The 19,083-nt window shown below is 37.1% G+C and overlaps 2 protein-coding genes and 1 non-coding gene across 3 annotated transcripts; 2 read left to right on the top strand and 1 right to left on the bottom strand.

Annotated features, from left to right (window-relative positions):
- Positions 1 to 2,682: 2,682 nt before the first annotated feature.
- Positions 2,683 to 3,629, top strand: LOC149001616 (NAC domain-containing protein 1-like). The gene is made up of 3 exons (XM_089137105.1): positions 2,683 to 2,857; positions 3,171 to 3,433; positions 3,570 to 3,629. Exons 1-3 carry the CDS (start codon positions 2,683 to 2,685, stop codon positions 3,627 to 3,629), a joined length of 498 nt encoding a protein of 165 aa, XP_088993231.1.
- A 6,816-nt stretch (positions 3,630 to 10,445) lies between these two features.
- On the bottom strand, positions 10,446 to 10,527 carry TRNAS-GCU (transfer RNA serine (anticodon GCU)). Its single transcript has one exon. It is a non-coding gene; the product is annotated as a tRNA-Ser (tRNA).
- A 7,091-nt stretch (positions 10,528 to 17,618) lies between these two features.
- LOC149001614 (NAC domain-containing protein 2-like) lies at positions 17,619 to 18,583 on the top strand. The gene is made up of 3 exons (XM_089137103.1): positions 17,619 to 17,793; positions 18,117 to 18,382; positions 18,518 to 18,583. Exons 1-3 carry the CDS (start codon positions 17,619 to 17,621, stop codon positions 18,581 to 18,583), a joined length of 507 nt encoding a protein of 168 aa, XP_088993229.1.
- Positions 18,584 to 19,083: the final 500 nt, after the last annotated feature.

Genomic DNA, 19,083 nt, shown 5'->3' with positions numbered 1-19,083 from the left:
GCCATTGACGTAGTGTGCTGCAAAGCATAAGGCCAACCAAATCATTTTTGCGTTGCCAGTGAAGGAGGACTTGGGAAGGCCAACATACGCAACAAATTCCTCATCTCTCTCGGTAAGGAAACTATGTCTTACTTGCACGTAGTCTTCTTTTTTGCAAGTAATTTTCTTTTGGTTCACCAACTCAGTCTGATATAGTTAGCAAGCATCAATCCATCACCTTCACCTTTGCTTTCTGAGGAAAATAGGTTTGTCTCCTTAAATCATCGAAGATCTAATGCATCTAGGGCTTTTCCAGTTTTGTATAGTAAGAGTCTATAGTAAATAAGGAAAAATGAATTTTTCTGTTGCCCTAGAAAGAAGTTCTTATACTGTGATTCATCGAGAAAGGTTTCCTTCATTGCACCATGCCAATCTAGGGTTTTAAATTATCTTTAGGTTTAATATGTTTAATTCCACAATACCCTCCTATGTACATCTGAAGTTGTCATTTAAGAAAAACTTGGCCCTAAAAAGATTGATTTTTTTGATATGCAATGTGGCGCTTACTTTGAGGTACGAGTCCTAAGCTAGGATATCCTTCTATAAAACTATCCAAGTTGCTTGAGTTCCAAATTTCAAGAATTGAAGATCCTTCTAGGGAAGAAGCACTTCAAATACCGTGGCAACCACTAGGAAAGGCCTATTTGTGGAACTCCTTGAAAATGTTACTAGTTACTTCAAAGTGAAAGTTGCCCCCATGGTAAGGATACCAAAGATCCCCTCTTTGACACGATCACACATTTTCTTTCTTTCTCTTTCTTTCCCTTGTGTGTGTGCATGTGTGTGATATTACTTAAGTACCTCGTTGATTCTTAGAATGTGCAAAGATTAAAATTTGTCGATATTGTAAGAATTTCCTATGATGTAGAACATCCATTGCTTTCAAATAATTTGATTCTTTTAGTTGAAATTTTTCTCTTACTTGATCATGTCCAAAATATATACTTCCTTGCTATGTGCAACAAGAGGAAAATGTAGCCACATATACAAAGCCAATAGTGAGGATTGATGTCCATAAAGTTGTTCCTTATTCCTTTTTGTGGTATTGTCTTTCAAACATCCAAAATTATTGAACTGGGACTTGGGGGACAAGAGTGAACATTACGATAATGTTAGAAACTCTAGTCTCAACAAAGTTAAGAACAATTTACTTGAATACGCAGATGTAGCTTTATTCTGGCTATGAGTGACACCAAGTGCATAGCTAATTCCTTGGTTTTATACATCATGGTCTCTTGGACATCTGCCACATAAAATTTGTTGACATTTTAGAAACAAAATATTCAATTTGCAAACTCGAAGTAGTTCTATGTAAGAAATATAATATATAATGCAAGTACTGGATGCACATTCCATAAAGACTTTTGTCAAAACATAGAAAAGACCAGCTTTGTATGGAGAGGTGATGCTTGCTCTTTGGCTTCTTTGTTGGATGAAATAGGTAATAGAGATTAGTTGTTTTTTTGAATGTTTATCACTGAAGAAATCCTGCAGAATATTTCGAGTATGCGTCCCCCTTCCGGAAAACCTGGACAATGCTTAAATCCATTTAAAAACTAGGCGGATTGTTAGAGCTATTAAAGTAGTCATGGCTGTCAATAAAGAACTTGTGTTCCTAAAAGGGAAGAATCTGCCAAAATTTTATTCTATTTCCATAAATGGGGATTGCATTTGATATGGGTTAAGAGAAACTACGAATCATGAGGAGGTTGGAAGTTGACCTTGTTTTTCCTTGAATTTTTTGCCCTTTTTTATTTTAATTTCAATTTTGTGTTTATTAGGTTTATAGACCTATTTGGATGTTGGAGACTTAGAGTTGGATTAATCTCAAAGAGCTGAAAATAAAATGCTTAGGCATTTCATTTATTGAGCCATCTCGCTAAACCCCCTTCTTTGTCTCGTTTTGAATCTATTTTGATTCCTCTTTTTGATCCAATTATATTGTTGAGACCATTGAAAATGAATGGTGTTTTCTTGTTCATGGATCCTTTATCGTTACTTTGAATCATTGGGTTTAGACATTACTTCGGGCCCTTTGAGTTGAGTTGGGATCCACTATCCACATTTGCAGTGAGTAGGACATATCAATATCCCAAATAGCACGTAGGCCCGGCAACTGAAAGCTAGGCCTACAAGCCATGTTTGGCTTGGATCTATTCGCTCTTTTCCCTCAAGGGTGGTGGATCTACACTCAAGTTGACTTTTATGGTTCTCAACCCTAGCCATCCTAGGTTTCGCTGACAACTATAGTTACTTTATTTTTTGATGTGAAAGTCTTTATTATTGTTATTCTTGTTTTTTGATTAGGTATTTTATGTTCTAGCAAAATATACCAAGCAAACTTCTTAGAACTGGAAACCAAAATTATGCATGAGAAACAATGGATAGAGAATATTAAACATCTGAACATTAGCTGGTATGGTAATGTAGATACGAAAACCTTGCCCATTATTTCATGTTTCTCACTGTTGTGACTATAATCTTCTTTTCTAACATGTTATAGTTAAGAACTTATGATTCATTCTTTGTCCGTCTCTTGTTTTTTATTATAGCAACTTTGCTCATTTACGTATTCTAGCTGTTTCATTCATCCTTAACACTTCTTTTTCGTGTTTTTCAATCCTTCAAGAAACGGAAAGAAAAATGTCGATTCCAGCTCTACCAGCGGGCGCAAGGTTTACCCCGACACAAAAGCAATTGCTCCATTATCTCAAGGACAAGATCTTGGACCGACTACAACTTCCGATGGGTATTCCTGATGGCTATTTCGCAGATAATATAAACCCATACAGCTGTGATCCTCTTGCTCTTCCGAAAGGTTCTCTCTCTTTGTTTGCGTGTTTCAGTTTTACAAATACTAAGTGATGACGGAAATTTGTGACTTGGCGTGCATTGTTTGTGAAAATTAGCTTGTTAGCAAAATTTTAGTAGAATTTGAGGAAATTAACGCCACTAGATTCCAGTCCAGGTAAAGAGAAATATGTCAAACTTGTCCAGAAACATTATAACGTAGAAGATTTACAATTGAGAACTCAAGAAAAAAGGAGAAGAATAAGATTGATTTGCTTCATCATGTTTTTTAACAGATAAACTGAATGAAGTGCCTGTGAATCTGTTATGATCTACTACAGGTATTGACTTCAACGACTTCGGTGAAGCATTTTACTTTACCCAGAAACCAGCGAACCGAAATGTGGGAGTTGGTTTCTGGAATAAATTGGGTTGGACTGAGAGTATCTATGGTGATGATGGTCAACTGCTAGGGTGGAGGCAGATGTTTGATTTCTATTGGATTATTCAGGGTCAAGAAGTCACTGACAACTGGGTTATCCATGAGTATAGCGTAAACCCAGATATATTCTCAGATGAAGAGAGAGCTGCTGCTGGAGAAAAGGTAACCGTGAGTTAGCTAGGTTTTGTTACTGTAAACATGAAACCCTCTCTTCCTGAACTTAAAATTTGAGATTCATTTTTATGTTGAATGCAACCTTGCAAACAAAGCCTGACCTGCTTATTTATTTGGTTCACAGATCGACAACTGCATAGCTTGTGTGCTTTGCTACTTACCTGCGGAGGAAGAATCAGAATAAGAGGACTGACATGCTGCCCTGATGTTTATTTGGCTCCGACTAGATCTCATATTCCTATAATAATTTTACTTTTAACTTGATATCGGTTCTCTCCTCTAATTATTTGAATTTTCTTTTTTAGTAGACAAAGAAATTGTGTGTGCTTCTTTCTTTGATCATTAGATATTAACTAAATTTCGTGTTAGGATCCTCTGCCCATCTGTGTTCGATTTCCTCAAACTTTCCATCACGCATTAGGAGGGGCCCACCTTTGAATTATGACAAGAAAAATCATAGGTAGGTCCCAATCCTAATGTTTGGTGGAAAAGTGAGGGGAACACAAACCTCTACCCTGTATAATACAGTAAGAGTTAAGTGCGATTCTATTTTCTATCTCATTGCATAGTTATTAATAATTGCACTTAATGGTAGGTTCCTTGGTTTAAGAAAAAGAATCTTGGGAAGAATACATTCCAGAAATGGAACCATTTTGTTTTATTATACACGAAAATAATAAATACATCAATATAAGAGTGTAGGACGAAAACCCTAATTGTGCACACAACGTTGCAAAACACAAAATGGATAGTACAACACATGGCTTCTTCATAGAGGAGGTGCTAAGTTAATTAAGTTGAAGGTTTAATGATCGATTTGTGTGAAATATTTACAAAATACATGCATATTAGGTTATGTGGGGAACCCATTGATTTCTCCCTCGCGATGACTAGACTTTCTTGACCACGCTATTTGTTAAACACTTATTGGTAATAAATATTATGTACCTAACAATGCGTTTATGAGAAGAAAGAAACATAAAATAGGGTTTTAAACCCGCAATCCCGAAATTGCCCCGAATTTGGGTAGGGGGCGGTCGATCCAGCCGTGCAACCGGCCCTTTATCTCCTTTGCACAAAGGCCAATTTCGACGGGCTCGGGGGGTAGAAAGCACACTTCAAGGCCTAATCATTTGTATAGTTTATCTTGACATTTGAGTCCTTTAGCATCGATTTTTGGGCAATGCCAAAATCTCATTTTTATGCCTTTTAGATTGATTTTCTCTCTCCTCCTAAACTCCATTAGAGTGGTTAATTGAGTCTTCTTCATGGTGGTCAACTTCCATAGGTTCAATTTTTGAATCTTCGGGCTCAAATCAGATGGTCCATAGTTGTCGCCTACTCGAGCTCCGGGTTTGCGGTCTTCAAACCAATGGGTTAATGGGTTAGGATTCTAGGGGATTTCACAATATATCCCTAAAACGTACACAAAGTGACACAAAATATGTCACAGACAATAAGTTACAACAAAAGCTCAGTTAATGGGAAAAATAGAAATCAACCGATTGTGGAAAAAGAGAAATGAGAGAGAGCCGAAGAGGATTGGAAACTCAGTTTTTTCTTTTTTTTTTCTTTTTTTTTTTTTTTTTTTCTTTCTTCTCTTCTTCTTCTCTAAAACCGGTAATGGGAGAGTGGTGGAGAGAGGGAGAGAGGGAGGAGAGGCAGCAGAATAGGGGTGGGGGTGGAGATGGAGAAGATAAATAGAGAGGCGGAGAGAGCAGACAAGGAAGATGAGAGAGATCGGCGATGAGAGAGTTCGGACAATACAAATCAAAGTGAAGAAACTTCAGATCTCATTTTCGAAACCAGAGAAATAGAAGAAAAAAATTTTCAATCAGATGCGAGCAGAGGAGGGAGGGGAAGAAGGTGGGAAGAAGAGGAGAGGGGGAGAGGAGGAGAAAAGAGAAACGGAGGCGGAGAGACTGCAAAGGCTGAGTCTCTCCGCCTCAAACTGCGAGATGGGGGAGGGTGTTCAGCGTGGAGGCTAGGGTTTTTTTTTCAACTTTTTTTTTTCTTGATGAGAGAAAATGAGACAAGATTTGCAGAGATGACGCCCATAGATATTACAAGAAAAATAAAACAGAAAACCCATCAGAATCCTTAAGAAATTATGGAAGAATTATATTGTGGTGGAATCAGATTTTGCAATAAACATACTATTAACTGAGGGTCCAAATGGATAATAAAAACACACGGTCCAATAAAAGTTAAAATCAGATGTTGCAAATCCTAAGACTTCATTCTTAGAATTTCCAGAGCAAAGAAGAGATAAGGTATAGCCCCTGAGATTCACAAGCATGGGGCTTTAATAATCGGTGACCTCATAATTTGGTTTTTCATCTTCTTTTTTTTATATAAAATTTAATAGTTAGATCTGATACAAATCGTTAATAGATGAGAACGAACATGCTTTCTAATGCCTACCTTAGCAGCACAAAGATGCACGTAAATGCAAAACCTAAGGAAGAAGTAAATTGCATGGAGTGAGAAATGGAAGACGGAAAAAAGCAGAAAGGGCACCCAACCTCTGCCTCTACCTCTTCCTCTTGAACATCCACGTGCCCTTCCTCTGCTGCTATTATTGTTTCTTCCTTCATCCTGGGTAGAGTCTTTTACTGCAAATGTTTTTTCTTCATTCTTCTCTTGTGATCTATTCAATTGATCTTCATGAGTCTGCAGTGACCCCATGAGTTCATCCACAGTGAAGGTTGATAGATCCTTTGACTCCTCAATTGCTGCAACCACATGATCGAATCTTAGAGTTAGACTTCTAAGTATTTTTGCAACAACAATCCCATCCGTGATGTTCCCTTCATAGGACTTCAAGTGATTGACAACTGCTTTTGTCCTTGATAGGAAGTCTTGAACTAATTTGTTGGATCGCATTGACAGTGTCTCAAACTCCTCCTCAATGATTGGAGTTTAATAGTAATGACTTTGGATGATCCTTGAAATTCAATTTTCAGAATCTCCCACGCCTCCTTTGCACTTTCTGCTGCTGAAATTCGTGAAAAAAATACTTTCATGAAATCCTTGTTTAATGAGAAAGAGAGCTTTTGCATCTTTTTTCCTATTCTCCCTCAACTTTGCTTCATCATCAATCTCATTATAGCCATCATCAACCACCTCCCAAAGCTCCAGAGACTTGGAAAGTGTTCTCATCTTGATCATCCAGAAATCAAAATTCTCACCCTTGAAAACTGAAATCATAGACTGCATTAGTTGGTTGTGATACCAAAATGATAGAATAAAATAGCTTTGAAGTAGTAGAAAATAAGAATAACAATACAGCAGTAATGCAAAGTGATGCAACTCTTCTCTAATTAATCCAATAAACTGCAAGTCCTTAATCGAGGAAAACAAGCTAAATAAATAACAAAGCATAAGCAAAACTAAACTCCTAAAACTAATAAAGGATAACCACTAAAAACATGATAACATGAGATCTCACTTAACGTGGGCTACTAAAAATGGTTCCTATAATCATGGGAGTTATTCAAACAACCAAGACTTCTTCTCACTAGCCGTCAGTGATTTGAATCACATTCCTAACAATCTAGTCTCAAGAATCTAACCTTATAGAACTCACTCATCTTCGAGCTGCCTGGAATTATTCTCCATAGCAGACAGAAAAGACAAGCTTTATTAACATTTCGCAGCCATCAGATGACCAACCCAGGTTCCTCTTTGGGCCCACATACATATTCCCAGTTCACTGTAGTAACTTTGTTTATTTTCTTTTTGCCTAATCACATAAATTTTCTGATCCATCTTTCTACTTGTTTGATGCAGCTTGATGGCCACTACTACATTGCGAACTGTAGATTGGCATACTAGACACCACCAATTCGATTCATTCAATCGTTATAGCCTCTGACAACATTTTTTCCTTCCACCCATAAAGTCTACTCTTTTACTCTACCTAGTAAAGGATTCAGAGAGACGACACTCTTCACTTAAATAACTCCAGCCTTAAATTGTTGGAAGAAAGCTGCAGAAATTTGTAGACACCTTGAGATTCAGTGATTTCTATGAGGTGTCACCTTCCAAAAGAATAGTTTATCCTTTCGCTAAATTTATTGTCTACCCAGAGTAGCTTTGGTACTTCTCCAAGAAAAACTATAGAAAGCGTTGTTTTAATCGAAGATTCAAAAATAAAAACTTCAAAATGTTAATTAAGCTGTAACGACGGTGAGAGATGCCACCCAACTTTGACGTATGCAACTTACTTTGTTAATCTCATTTCCCAGTTCCTAAAGGTCTTTCTAATTAAAATTTTTATGTTTTTCAAGATATTCTTGAAGAATTTTCAACTTCGTGTGATTGGGCAGGAGGAGCATAATAACAATGGTAAGTGAAGCAGGTGGTCTCCCAGATAGTCAACCTTAAATTCTCTGTCACTATGGGCATGGCTGCATGCCATACGGACTAGCAAGAGTAAACCAAATCTCTTAATAACGCATCTGCAGGAGCCGTCCATATAAAAGAACATAACATTCTGTCTCCTATTTGCATGCCACACTACGTGGACGTAACACTCTTCCATGGTTGCAGATGCGTCCGTATAAGAATGAATTCACTAGCATCTGACCATCTCATATGATCACAATGACAACATGCTCATCGTCTTCCCTCCACTTGGTTGCCATGCAAACCCTCACAATCTCCTATAAATATTTCTCCTCTAGCTCTCCCTACTCATCAAAGCAAAGAAAGTAAAAGAAGTCGTCAGCTAGCAACGAAGAAGAATGGCCCGAGTTGCGATCATAGGCGTTGTTCTAGTGGCCTTAATGGTCATGGCAGAAGCCACAATTTTCGATGACTCTTTTGAAGAGCTTGATGAAGAGCTGGATAACCAATACAGCGGCGGGAGGCAGTGCCATCAGGAGTTGAGTGACCAGCGTTTGCAGAGGTTTCTTCCCTTTCCGATTATTACATTTAAATCATGGGTTTTGAGTTTCGGGTTTCGAATCTGACTCCCTCACTCTGTTGTCTTTGTTTTTGTTGTGAATTTTGTGCATGAAGTTGCCAGCAATACCTGCAGAGAGGAGGACGAGGACGGGGAATGGGAGAAGTGATTCTCAGGCGTGGTGGGTACGAAGAAGATCAGTTCCTGGAACAGTGCTGCAGAGAGTTGAGGCGAGTGAATGAAAGGTGCAGGTGTCAAGCCATAGAGCATGCACTGGAACGGGCTCAGGGCCAGAGAGGTGGAAGGTCCCACGAGTATGGTAGGCAACAAGACTGGGACTCTGATGAGTACGAAAGGCCTGGCAGATCCCAAGACTACAATGATCTTGCTAGGAGAGGTGACCGGGGTCAGCAGCAGGATCTGTTTCAAAGGGCTCAGAATCTACCTCAACAGTGCCGCCTGAACAGACCCCAGTTCTGCCAGATTAGAGGTCGCCGCTCCCTTGTCTGAACTTTTAACTGCTGCTTAAAATAACGAAAAATGGAGAGTGGGTGATGCAAAGTTGTAATGAAGCACATTATGCTGCTAATAACCTTCAATGAAACTTATGCATTTGCCCACTATAACAAAGCTCTACTTTCTAGACTAGGATCAATTCTACAGATTTGGTGATGACAGAAGATTGATTTCGGCTAGGTTTCCAATAGAGAGACGCCAACAAACCAATCTAATTATTCCAGTAATATAATTACCTTCAACAATCGTTGGCAACCCAACTAACTGATCACATTTCAGGGTTAATCTCATGATCAATACTACAAAAAAAAGCCATTTGTAAGACGCCAAAATGAATATGAATGCGAAACAGCTAGATTAGGCTGGATTGTGCACTAAAACCTAATTCAACCCTAGTAATTCCACCTTGAATATCAAGACACATTGTGTCATGCAAGAACACTTTAAGAGCCCAAGGTTTAAATAAAACGAACGACTGAAAACACTTAGCTTCTATTAGCAGCTGGTTTAAGCATTCGGTGTTGGCAGTTCAGCTATGGGCCTATATTTGGTAAGCTGGTTCAGTTACTCGCTATTATTAAATAATGCAATTGGGGATGAAACTTGTAGAAGATGAATCCAAATTTTTCTTGACATAAAATTTTAAAACTGTTAATATTGCCTAGAATTGATAAACTACCTAAACTCTGAGATTGTTACCATCTATCAAGATATCATTGATTTTAAACAATCTTTCAACTCTTTTCAGTTCTTCTCCCAATAATAGGCATCCATTTGATATAATATATGTTACCCAAAAAACTTGAAATAATACCATTCCCTGATAGCTTCATAAATATGTCTTTTACACTTTTTAAACATATTTTTTGAAGATTTCAAGTTCGTGCTTGTTGATTTGCAGCAGGAACATAAGGTAGGAGGTGTCACTTATAGCCACCTTTCTCTGTCACTGGGTTCATGCCATGGGTGACACTGATAAAGTTAGAACTACATACCCAAATGTCTCGCTGCATGGCGCATCTGAAAATTCTGAACCAATTCCCTCAATAAAAACAACATAACCTTTTGTTTGCAATCTGCATGGAGGAATAAGTAACACTCCTTCAAGGATATGATCACAACCACGACGTGCTCGTCGCCCTCCCTCCACTTGCTTGCCATGCAAACCCTAACAATCCCCTATAAATATTTTCTTCTCCACCTTCCCCAACTCAGAGCGGAGAAACATAAGAGTTCAAAGCTGTTGGGTAGCAAAGAAGAAGAATGGGAAGGGTTGAGATCGTAGGTGTTGTTCTGGTGGCCTTAATGGTCATGGCAGAAGCCGCATTCCCCATCTTCACTGAACAAGATAACGAATACACCAGAGGGAGGTGCCATCGTGAATTAAGTTGAAAACAGAATCGTCCTCCATAAACAGAAAAGACTCAATTAGCACAGTAAGGTCATTGGGTTCGGCGACGAGAATATAGAAATCTTCAAGGGTGCAGTTGAGACTTGAGAAATATATAAAAATTCATGATCGATAGATCGTTAATGGAACAGAAAAAGTGTTTAAAATAGAACAAAACACAATAACGTCGCCTGAGAGATTCGAACTCTCGCGGGGAAACCCCATGTACTTAGCAGGCACACGCCTTAACCACTCGGCCAAAGCGACATTACGTATGCTAAACAACAGACAAAAATATTTATAGATAAATCCAAGAGGCCTTCCCTCCCCCATACAGTTTGTTACACAATAACACAAAATGATTAATGGCAGCCATGAGTTGATATACTGCTCTACTAATAAAGCAAAATTAGTGTTCAAAGAGCCACTTTTCATTTTCTAGATGGTAAATAGAAGGAAACAGATAAATAAAAGAGCAAGAATATCATTTAAACATACTACTAATAACACACGTGCATCCCTTTCGAGTTGAATTTTAATCTAAAACTTATATATTCGTAATGCTTAATCATAGTGATGGTTGCAAATGAACTGAAAATGACACTTTATTAATATGGTCAAACATATCACCATTAAGTTTGGATAAATGATTACATGAGTGTCTCCTAGTGAAGCAACAATATCTTAGCTAACTTTGGGGATCTGGGAGATTACTCCAAGATCAATATCTTTAGAGATTGTGTTATAGCCAAAAAAAAAAAAAAAAAAAAAAAAAACCAAAGGTATAATATCGGTAACCTTTCTTTTCCTATATATTAATTTTTAAACCAAGGTGCACTTGAAATTATGTATATGTAATTGGAAAAAATAATTATATTTAGGGAAGGTGATATTCAATGGTCCTAGAAATCCTACTATTAAATTTGGTAGGATTAAATCTAGATATTCCATCATAAACAGTTCAGATTTAATTTAATAAATTTAATAGTCGAATTTATATGTACATGAAACTACTTTTCTTTTGTTGTGAAATACAAATTTATCTTTACTTTATAATACGGGGAGGCTGGATCTTTCATTGTAAATTATAAATTTTATTTTTATTAATCAATTGCATAATTATATAACCACAAGGAATTTTAATTTTTTTTTCTTCTTTTTAATTTCCTTTAATTGAGCAAATATTCTTTTGTTAGTTTTTTTTATTCTTTTTAATTTCCTTCAATTGAACAAATATTATTTTGTTAGTTTCTTCAATGCTTTTAGGGGTAATTCTATAGTATAAAGCACTCTTTCTTTCTTTCTTCTTTTTTATGTTTATGTGATACAACATTCCGATATATAAGTTCTAACTTGCACCATTATTGTCATTATTGGAATAATCTTTGGCATAACTCCTAGATTATCAAATATATTCATCTCCTTTTTTTTTTTTTTTTTTTTTTTTGTTACAATTCATCTCCTTTATTAAGATAAGAAAACTCATAAAGAGCAGAGGGAAAGATTTATTATCGAATGTAATTTTTGTACATTATTTTTCTAATATTATCAGCCCATTATTTATTGTTTCTCACTGTTGTGACAATAATCGTCTTTCCTAAAATGTTATAGTTATGATTCATTCTTTGTTCGTCTCTTGTTTTTTATTATAGCAACTTTGCTCCTTTACATATTCTAGCTGTTTCATTCATCCTTAACACGTCTGTTCTTGTTTTTCAATCCTTCAAGCTAAGGAAAGAAAAATGTCGATTCCAGCTCTACCAGGGGCAAGTCTTATGTGTATAGACGCACCACCCAATGCACCACACCAGTGCAGCTGGCACTGAGACGTGAGAAGATAAAGATTCGACCACAAAACCTAAACCTAAGACTGATCTTTTCGAAGACGACATTGCAGAGGCGCTGTGGTGAAGTTCGAAGTGACCTTTTGGTGAGAGAAGCCATTGACGTAGTGTGCTGCAAAGCATAGGGTCGTGTTGCCAGTGAAGGAGGACTTGGGAAGGCAACCATACACAACAAATTCCTCATCTCTCTCGGTAAGGAAACCATGTCTTACTTGCACGTAGTTTTCTGTTTTGCAAGTGATTTTTTTTTTGGTTTACCAACTCAATCTGATATGAGTTAGCAAGCATCGATCAATCACCTTCACCTCTTTCTGAGGAAAATAGGTTTGTCTCCTTAAATCATTGAAGATCTAATGCATCTAGGGCTTTTCCAGTTTTCTATAGTAAGAGTCTAAAATAAAGTAGGAAAAATGAATTTTTCTGTTGCCCTAGAAGGAAGTTCTACCGTGATTCATTGAGAAAGGTTTCCTTCACTACACCATGCCAATCTAGGATTTTAATTTTTCTTTTATGTTTAATTCCACAATACCCTCCTATGTACATCTGAAGTTGTTGTCGTTTAAGAAAAACTTGGCCCTAAAAAGATTGAATCTTTTTATATGCGACTGTGGTGATCAATTTGAGGTACGAGTCCTAAGCCAGGATAGCCTGGTATAAAACTATCCAAGGTGCTTGAGTCCCAAATTTCGAGAATTGAAGATCCTTCTAGGGAAGAAGCACTTCAAATACCGCGGCAACCACTAGGAAATTAAGGCCTATTTGCGGAACTCCTTGAAAATGTCATTAGTTACTTCAAAAGAAAGTTGCCCCCATGGTAAGGATACCAAAATCCCCTCTTTGACACAATCACACATTTTCTTTCCTTCTCATTTTTTGCATGTGTGTGTGTGTGTGTGATATTACTTAAGTACCTCGTTGATTTTTAGAATGTGCAAAGTCTAAAACTTGTCAATAGTGTTCTTTTAGAGAAGTGATTATATGTTGATTCCTGATAATGCAAAGAATTTTCTGTGATGTAGAACATCTATTGCTTTCAAATAATTTGAATCTTTTAGTTGAAATTTTCTCTCTCACTTAATCATGTCTAAACATATACTTCCTTGCTACGTGTAACAAGAGGAAAATGTAGCCAAATATACATAGCCAATAGTGAGGATTGATGTCCATAAAGTTTTTCCTTATTCCTTTACGTGGTATTGTCTTTCAAACATCCGAAATGATTGAACTAGGACTTGGGGGACAAGAGTGAATATCACAATAATGTTAAAAACTCTAGTCTCAAAAAAGTTAAGAACAATTTAGCTGAATATGCAGATGTAGATTTATTCCGGCTATGAGTAACACCAAGTGCATAGCTATTACATGGTTTTATACATCATGGTCTCTTGGACCTCTCCCACATAAAATTTGTTGATATTTTAGAAGCAGAATATTCACTTTGCAAACTCAAAGTAGTTTCTGTATAAGAAATGGATGCGTAAAGATTTAAAATTTTTATCAAAACGTAGAAAAGACCTGCTTTGTTTGGAGAGATGATGCTTGCTTGTTGGCTTCTTTGTTGGGTGAAAATAGTTAATAGAGATTAGTTATTTTTTGAATGTTCATCACCGAAGAAATCAAGCAGAATACTTTCGAGTATGCCCCCTTCCAGAAAACCCGAACAGGGCTTAAATCCATTCAAAAGCTAAGTGGATTGTTAGAGCTGTTAAAGTAATCTTGGCAGTCAATAAAGAACTTGTGTTCCTAAAAGGGCGGAACACAAATCATAAGGAGGTTGGAAGTTGACCTTGTTTTTCCTTGAATTTTCGGCCTTTTTATTTTATTTTTATTTTTGTGTTTATTAGGTTTATAGACCTATTTGGATGTTAGAGACTTAGAGCCCTTTGAGTTGAGTTGGGATCCACTATTCACATTTGGAGTGAGTAGGACATATCAAGATCACAAATAGCACGTAGGCCCCACAGCTGAAAGCTAGGCCTACAAGCTATGTTGGGCCCGGATCTATTTGCTCTTTTCCCTCAGGGGTGGTGGATCTACACTAGAGTTGACTTTTATGGTTCTCAACCCCAGCCATCCTAGGTTTCACTGACAACTATAGTTATTTTTATGTTTCGACGTGGAAGTCTTTGTTATTGTTATTCTTGTTTTTTGATTAGGCATTTTATGTTCTAACAACATATACGAAGCAAACTTCTTAGAACTGGAAACCAAATTATGCATGAGAAACAATGGATAGAGAATATTAAATATCTGAACATTAGCTGGTATGGTGATATAGATACGAAAACCTTTTCTTAAACATAATTTATGCTTTAGGGGCAATAATAAGACACTCCTAGCCCATTATTTCATGTTTCTCACTGTTGTGACTATAATCTTCCTTCCTAAAATGTTATATTTATGATTCATTCTTTGTCTGTTTCTTGTCTTTCAAACATCCGAAATGATTGAACTGGGACTTGGGGGACAAGAGTGATTATCACAATGATGTTAAAAACTCTAGTCTCATCAAAGTTAAGAACAATCTAGTTGAATACCAAGATGTAGCTTTGTTCCGGCTAGGAGTGACACCAAGTGCATAGCTGTTCCATGGTTTTATACATCATGGTCTCTTGGACCTCTGCCACATAAAATTTGTTGACATTTTAGAAGCAGAATATTCACTTTGCAAACTCGAAGTAGTTCTATATAAGAAATGGGGCATATATGTATGTGTGTGTGTGTGTATATATATGGCATTCCATAAAGATTTTTTTCAAAACATAGAAAGACCTGCTTTTTAGGGGGAGGTGATGCTTGTTCATTGGCTTCTTCGTTGGGTGAAATAGGTTATAGAGATTAGTTATTTCTTTGAATGTTCATCACCGAAGAAATCTATCAGAATATTTTTTAGTATGCATCCCCCTTCCGGAAAACCTGGACAGGGCTTAAATCCATTTAAAAGCAAGGTGGATTGTTAGAGCTATTAAACTAGTCCTGGCAGTCAATAAATAACTTGTGCTCCTAAAAGGGCAGAATCTGCCAAAATTTTATTTTATTTTCATAAATGGGGATTGCATTTGATATGGGTTAATAGAAACTACGAATCATGAGGATGTTGGAAGTTGACCTTGTTTTTCCTTGAATTTTGGAATTTTGTTAATTTTTATTTTTATTTTTGTGTTTATTAGGTTTATAGACCTATTTGGATGTTAGAGACTTAGAGCCCTTTGAGTTGAGTTGGGATCCACCACTATCCACATTTGGAGTGAGTAGGACATATCAAGATCACAAATAGCATGTAGGCCCCGCAACTGAAAAAGCTGGGCCTACAAGCTATGTTTGGCCCGGATCTATTGCTCTTTTCCCTTAGAGATGGTGGATCTTGACTCAAGTTGACTTTCATGGTTCTCAACCCCAACCATCCTAGGTTTTACACTGACCACTATAGTTACTTTTATGTTTCGACAGGAAAGTCTTTACTATTGTTATTCTTGTTTTTTGATTAGGTATTTTATGTTCTAACAACATATACCAAGCAAACTTCTTAGAACTGGAAACCAAGTTATGCATGAGAAACAATGGATAAAGAATATTAAACATCTGAACATTAGCTGGTATGGTGATGTAGAAACGAAAACCCTTTTCTTAAAACATAATTTATGCGTTAGGGGCAATAATAAGACACTCCTTGCCCATTATTTCCTGTTTCTCATTGTTGTGACTAGTGGTGCAAGTTTGGCTCTAGCGGCCCTGACCCGCCCTGAGCTTGAATAGGGCTTGGGCTAAAGATTTTGGCCCTAAGGGCGGGTTAGGGCCAAGGGCGGGCCTGGGATTACTCTTTGGCCCGCCCAGCCCATCCCGGCCCGTCCCTCGATTTTGGCCCTAATCTTGGCCTTGAACTTGGCCCTGATTCTAGCTCTGATTTTGGCCCTGATTCTAGCCCTAATTTTGGCCCTGATTCTAGCCCTGATCTTGGCCCTGATCCTGGCCTTGATCTTGGCCCTGATTTGGACCCTGATTTTGGCCTTGATTTTGGCCCTGATTCTAACCTTGGTCTTGGTCCTAATCTTGGCCCTGATTTTGGCCTTGATTTGAGTCTGGATCTTCCACCCATTATGGAGAAGAATTAATTATAATCCACATGGGGTGAATATTTGACACGTGTCAAATTTTAAAAATATGATCATGTTTTCTAAAAAATTAATAAAAATAAATTATATCTTCATTGTAGTAAACATCCACCTGATTTTGGCCAGATCCTGACCCTAATTTTGGCTCTAGTCTTAATGTTAATTTGACCCTGATCATGTATTAGTTTTTTACCCTAATCTTCACATTAACATTGATATAACTATAAGTCTCGACTTTGACCTTCAGTCATTTTGATCATATTAGACTATGAGTTCACTTTTTATATTATTTTTAAGATAATTTTTATTTTTCGAACTAAGTCATTTTTAGTTGTTAACAAATGCGAGATAATATATTATAAATAATAAAAACTAGTATATAGAGAATTAAAACCTCACAAATCTACACCCCAACGTCTCATCATGAATATTGACATCTTTCTTTTGCCTCCAATGTGATATTTCAGAATTTTTTTTATTAAGGACAGATAGCTATATTTGTAACTAAAATATAATTTTCTTTAACTACGAAAAAATATCAATACTAAATTATCGTTGATTTACTTGTTAACAAAGTCTTGAATATGATTTTTTTTGTTGAATAAGGATATCAATGGGAGGGGTTTTCAATTTCCATCACCAAAGTAATGGGAGAGGTTTTCCATTTCCATCATTAAAACAACGAGAGAAATTCATAGATCAACATAGAATTATGGAGTATAAATTTATTTATGTTTAAAGCTAACACTATCAACTTATTGACTATTTTATAATTTTGTATGAGTTTGAATCATCTTATATTTCTATGAATTTTATTTTTAGTTTACTTATGATATTTTTATTTTTATTGTTATTATTTTATGAATTTACATTTGATATTTTAGGTCCAAGGATAAGACCAACTAAGGTTAGGGCCAAGATAAGATCAATCAGGGCCAGGGACAAGACTAATCAGGGTCAGGGCCAATTAGGGCTAGGGACAAGACCAATCGAGCAAATTAGGGCCAATTAGGGTCAATCAAGGTTAGGGCTAGGGCCAATTAGGGTCAATCCATCCCGACCTGGCCCAATTAGGGCCAATTAGGGTGGGAATGGGCTTGGCTTGGCCTTGTAGGGCTTAGGGCCCGGGATAATAATCATTGGCCCTGAACTAGGGTTAGGGCGGGAATGGGCTCAGATTATAGCATATAGGGCTGGGCTTGGGATTGCAAAAGCCCGACCCAGTTGCAGCCATAGTTGTGACTATAATCGTCTTTCCTAACATGTTATAGTTATGATTCATTCTTTGTTCGTCTCTTGTTTTTTATTATAGCAACTTTGCTCCTTTACATATTCTAGCTGTTTCATTCATCCTTAACACGTCTGTTCTTGTTTTTCAATCCTTCAAGCTAAGGAAAGAAAAATGTTGATTCCAGCTCTACCAGCAGGCACAAGGTTTAACCCAACACAAAAGCAGTTGCTCCATTATCTCAAGGACAAGATCTTGGACCAACTTCAACTTCCGCCGGGTATTCGTGATGGCTATTTCGCTGACAGTATAAACCCATACAGCTGTGATCTCCTTGCGCTTCCGAAAGGTTCTCTCTCTCTTTGTTTGTGTGTTTTGATCTTACCAATACCAAGTGATGACCGAAAGTTGTGACTTGGCATGGATTGTTTGTGAAAATTAGCTTGTTAGCAAAATTTTAGTAGAATTTGAGGAAATTAACGCCACTAGCTAGATTCCAGTCCAGGTAAAGAGAAATGGGTCAAACTTGTGCAGAAACATTATAACGTAGAAAATTTACAATTGAGAACTCCAGGAAAAAGGAGAAGAATAAGATTGATTAATTTGCTTCATCATGTTTTTTACCAGATAAACTGAATGAAGTGCCTGTGAATCTGTTATGATGTACTATAGGTAAAGACTTCAACGATTTCGGTGGAGCATTTTACTTTTCCCAGAAACCAGCGAACCGAAATGTTGGAGTTGGTTACTGGAATAAATTGGGTTGCTGGGCTGAGAGTATCTATGGTGATGATGGTCAACTGCTAGGGTGGAAGCAGGTGTTTGATTTCTATTGGATTATTCAGGGTCAACTTGTCACTGACAACTGGTTAATGCATGAGTATAGCGTAAACCCAGATATATTCTCAGATGAAGAGAGAGCAGCTGCTGGAGAAAAGGTAACCGTGAGTTAGCTAGTTTAGCTACTGTAAACATGAAACCCTCTCTTCCAGAACTTAAAATTTGAGATTCATTTTTAAGTTGAATGCAACCTTGCAAACAAAGCCTGACCTGCTTATTTATTTGGTTCACAGATCGACAACTGCATAGCTTGTGTGCTTTGCTACTTAACTGCGGAGGAAGAATCAGAAGAGGACTGACATGCTGCCCTGATGTTTATTTGGCTCAGAGTTGATCTCATATTCCTATAATAATTTTACTTTAACTTGATATCGGTCTCTCCTCTAATTAAAATGTTAAAGTTACTTGCACGGAGAAGCCTTTATTCTAACATTATATGAATTTTTTTTTTTAATGGGCGAAAAAATTGTGTGCTTCTTTCTTTGATCATTAGATATTAACTAAATTTTGTGTTAGGATCCTCTGCCCATCTATGTTCGTTCCCCTCAATCTCCCCCCTCAATCTCCCCCTCAAGCATTAAGAGGGGTCTACCTTTGAGTTATGACAAAAAAAGTTAGAGGTAAGCCCCCTCCTAATGTATGGTGGAAAAGTGTGAGGGGAACACAAACCTCTACAATATATAATACTGTAGAGTTAAAGTGCGATTCTGTTTTCTATCTCATTGCATGGTTATAAATAATCGCATTTAATGGTAGGTTCCTTGGTTTAAGAAAAAGAATCTTGGGTAGAATCCATTCC

Source organism: Hakea prostrata, chromosome 10, assembly GCF_041222555.1.
Source record: "Hakea prostrata isolate BN-2017 chromosome 10, UWA_Hpros_2, whole genome shotgun sequence".
In the NCBI taxonomy this organism is placed as follows: Eukaryota; Viridiplantae; Streptophyta; class Magnoliopsida; order Proteales; family Proteaceae; genus Hakea; species Hakea prostrata.
Note: the sequence above shows the minus strand (reverse complement) of the source record. Positions and strands in the feature narration are given on the sequence as shown.

Excerpts from the sequence above, each read along its gene's own strand:
- LOC149001616 (XM_089137105.1), top strand. The coding sequence starts at position 2,683 with ATGTCGATTCCAGCTCTACCAGCGGGCGCAAGGTTTACCCCGACACAA. Across the intron at positions 2,858-3,170 it reads TCCTCTTGCTCTTCCGAAAG|GTATTGACTTCAACGACTTC; the intron begins GTTCTCTCTCTT and ends GATCTACTACAG. Across the intron at positions 3,434-3,569 it reads GAGCTGCTGCTGGAGAAAAG|ATCGACAACTGCATAGCTTG; the intron begins GTAACCGTGAGT and ends TTTGGTTCACAG.
- LOC149001614 (XM_089137103.1), top strand. The coding sequence starts at position 17,619 with ATGTTGATTCCAGCTCTACCAGCAGGCACAAGGTTTAACCCAACACAA. Across the intron at positions 17,794-18,116 it reads TCTCCTTGCGCTTCCGAAAG|GTAAAGACTTCAACGATTTC; the intron begins GTTCTCTCTCTC and ends GATGTACTATAG. Across the intron at positions 18,383-18,517 it reads GAGCAGCTGCTGGAGAAAAG|ATCGACAACTGCATAGCTTG; the intron begins GTAACCGTGAGT and ends TTTGGTTCACAG.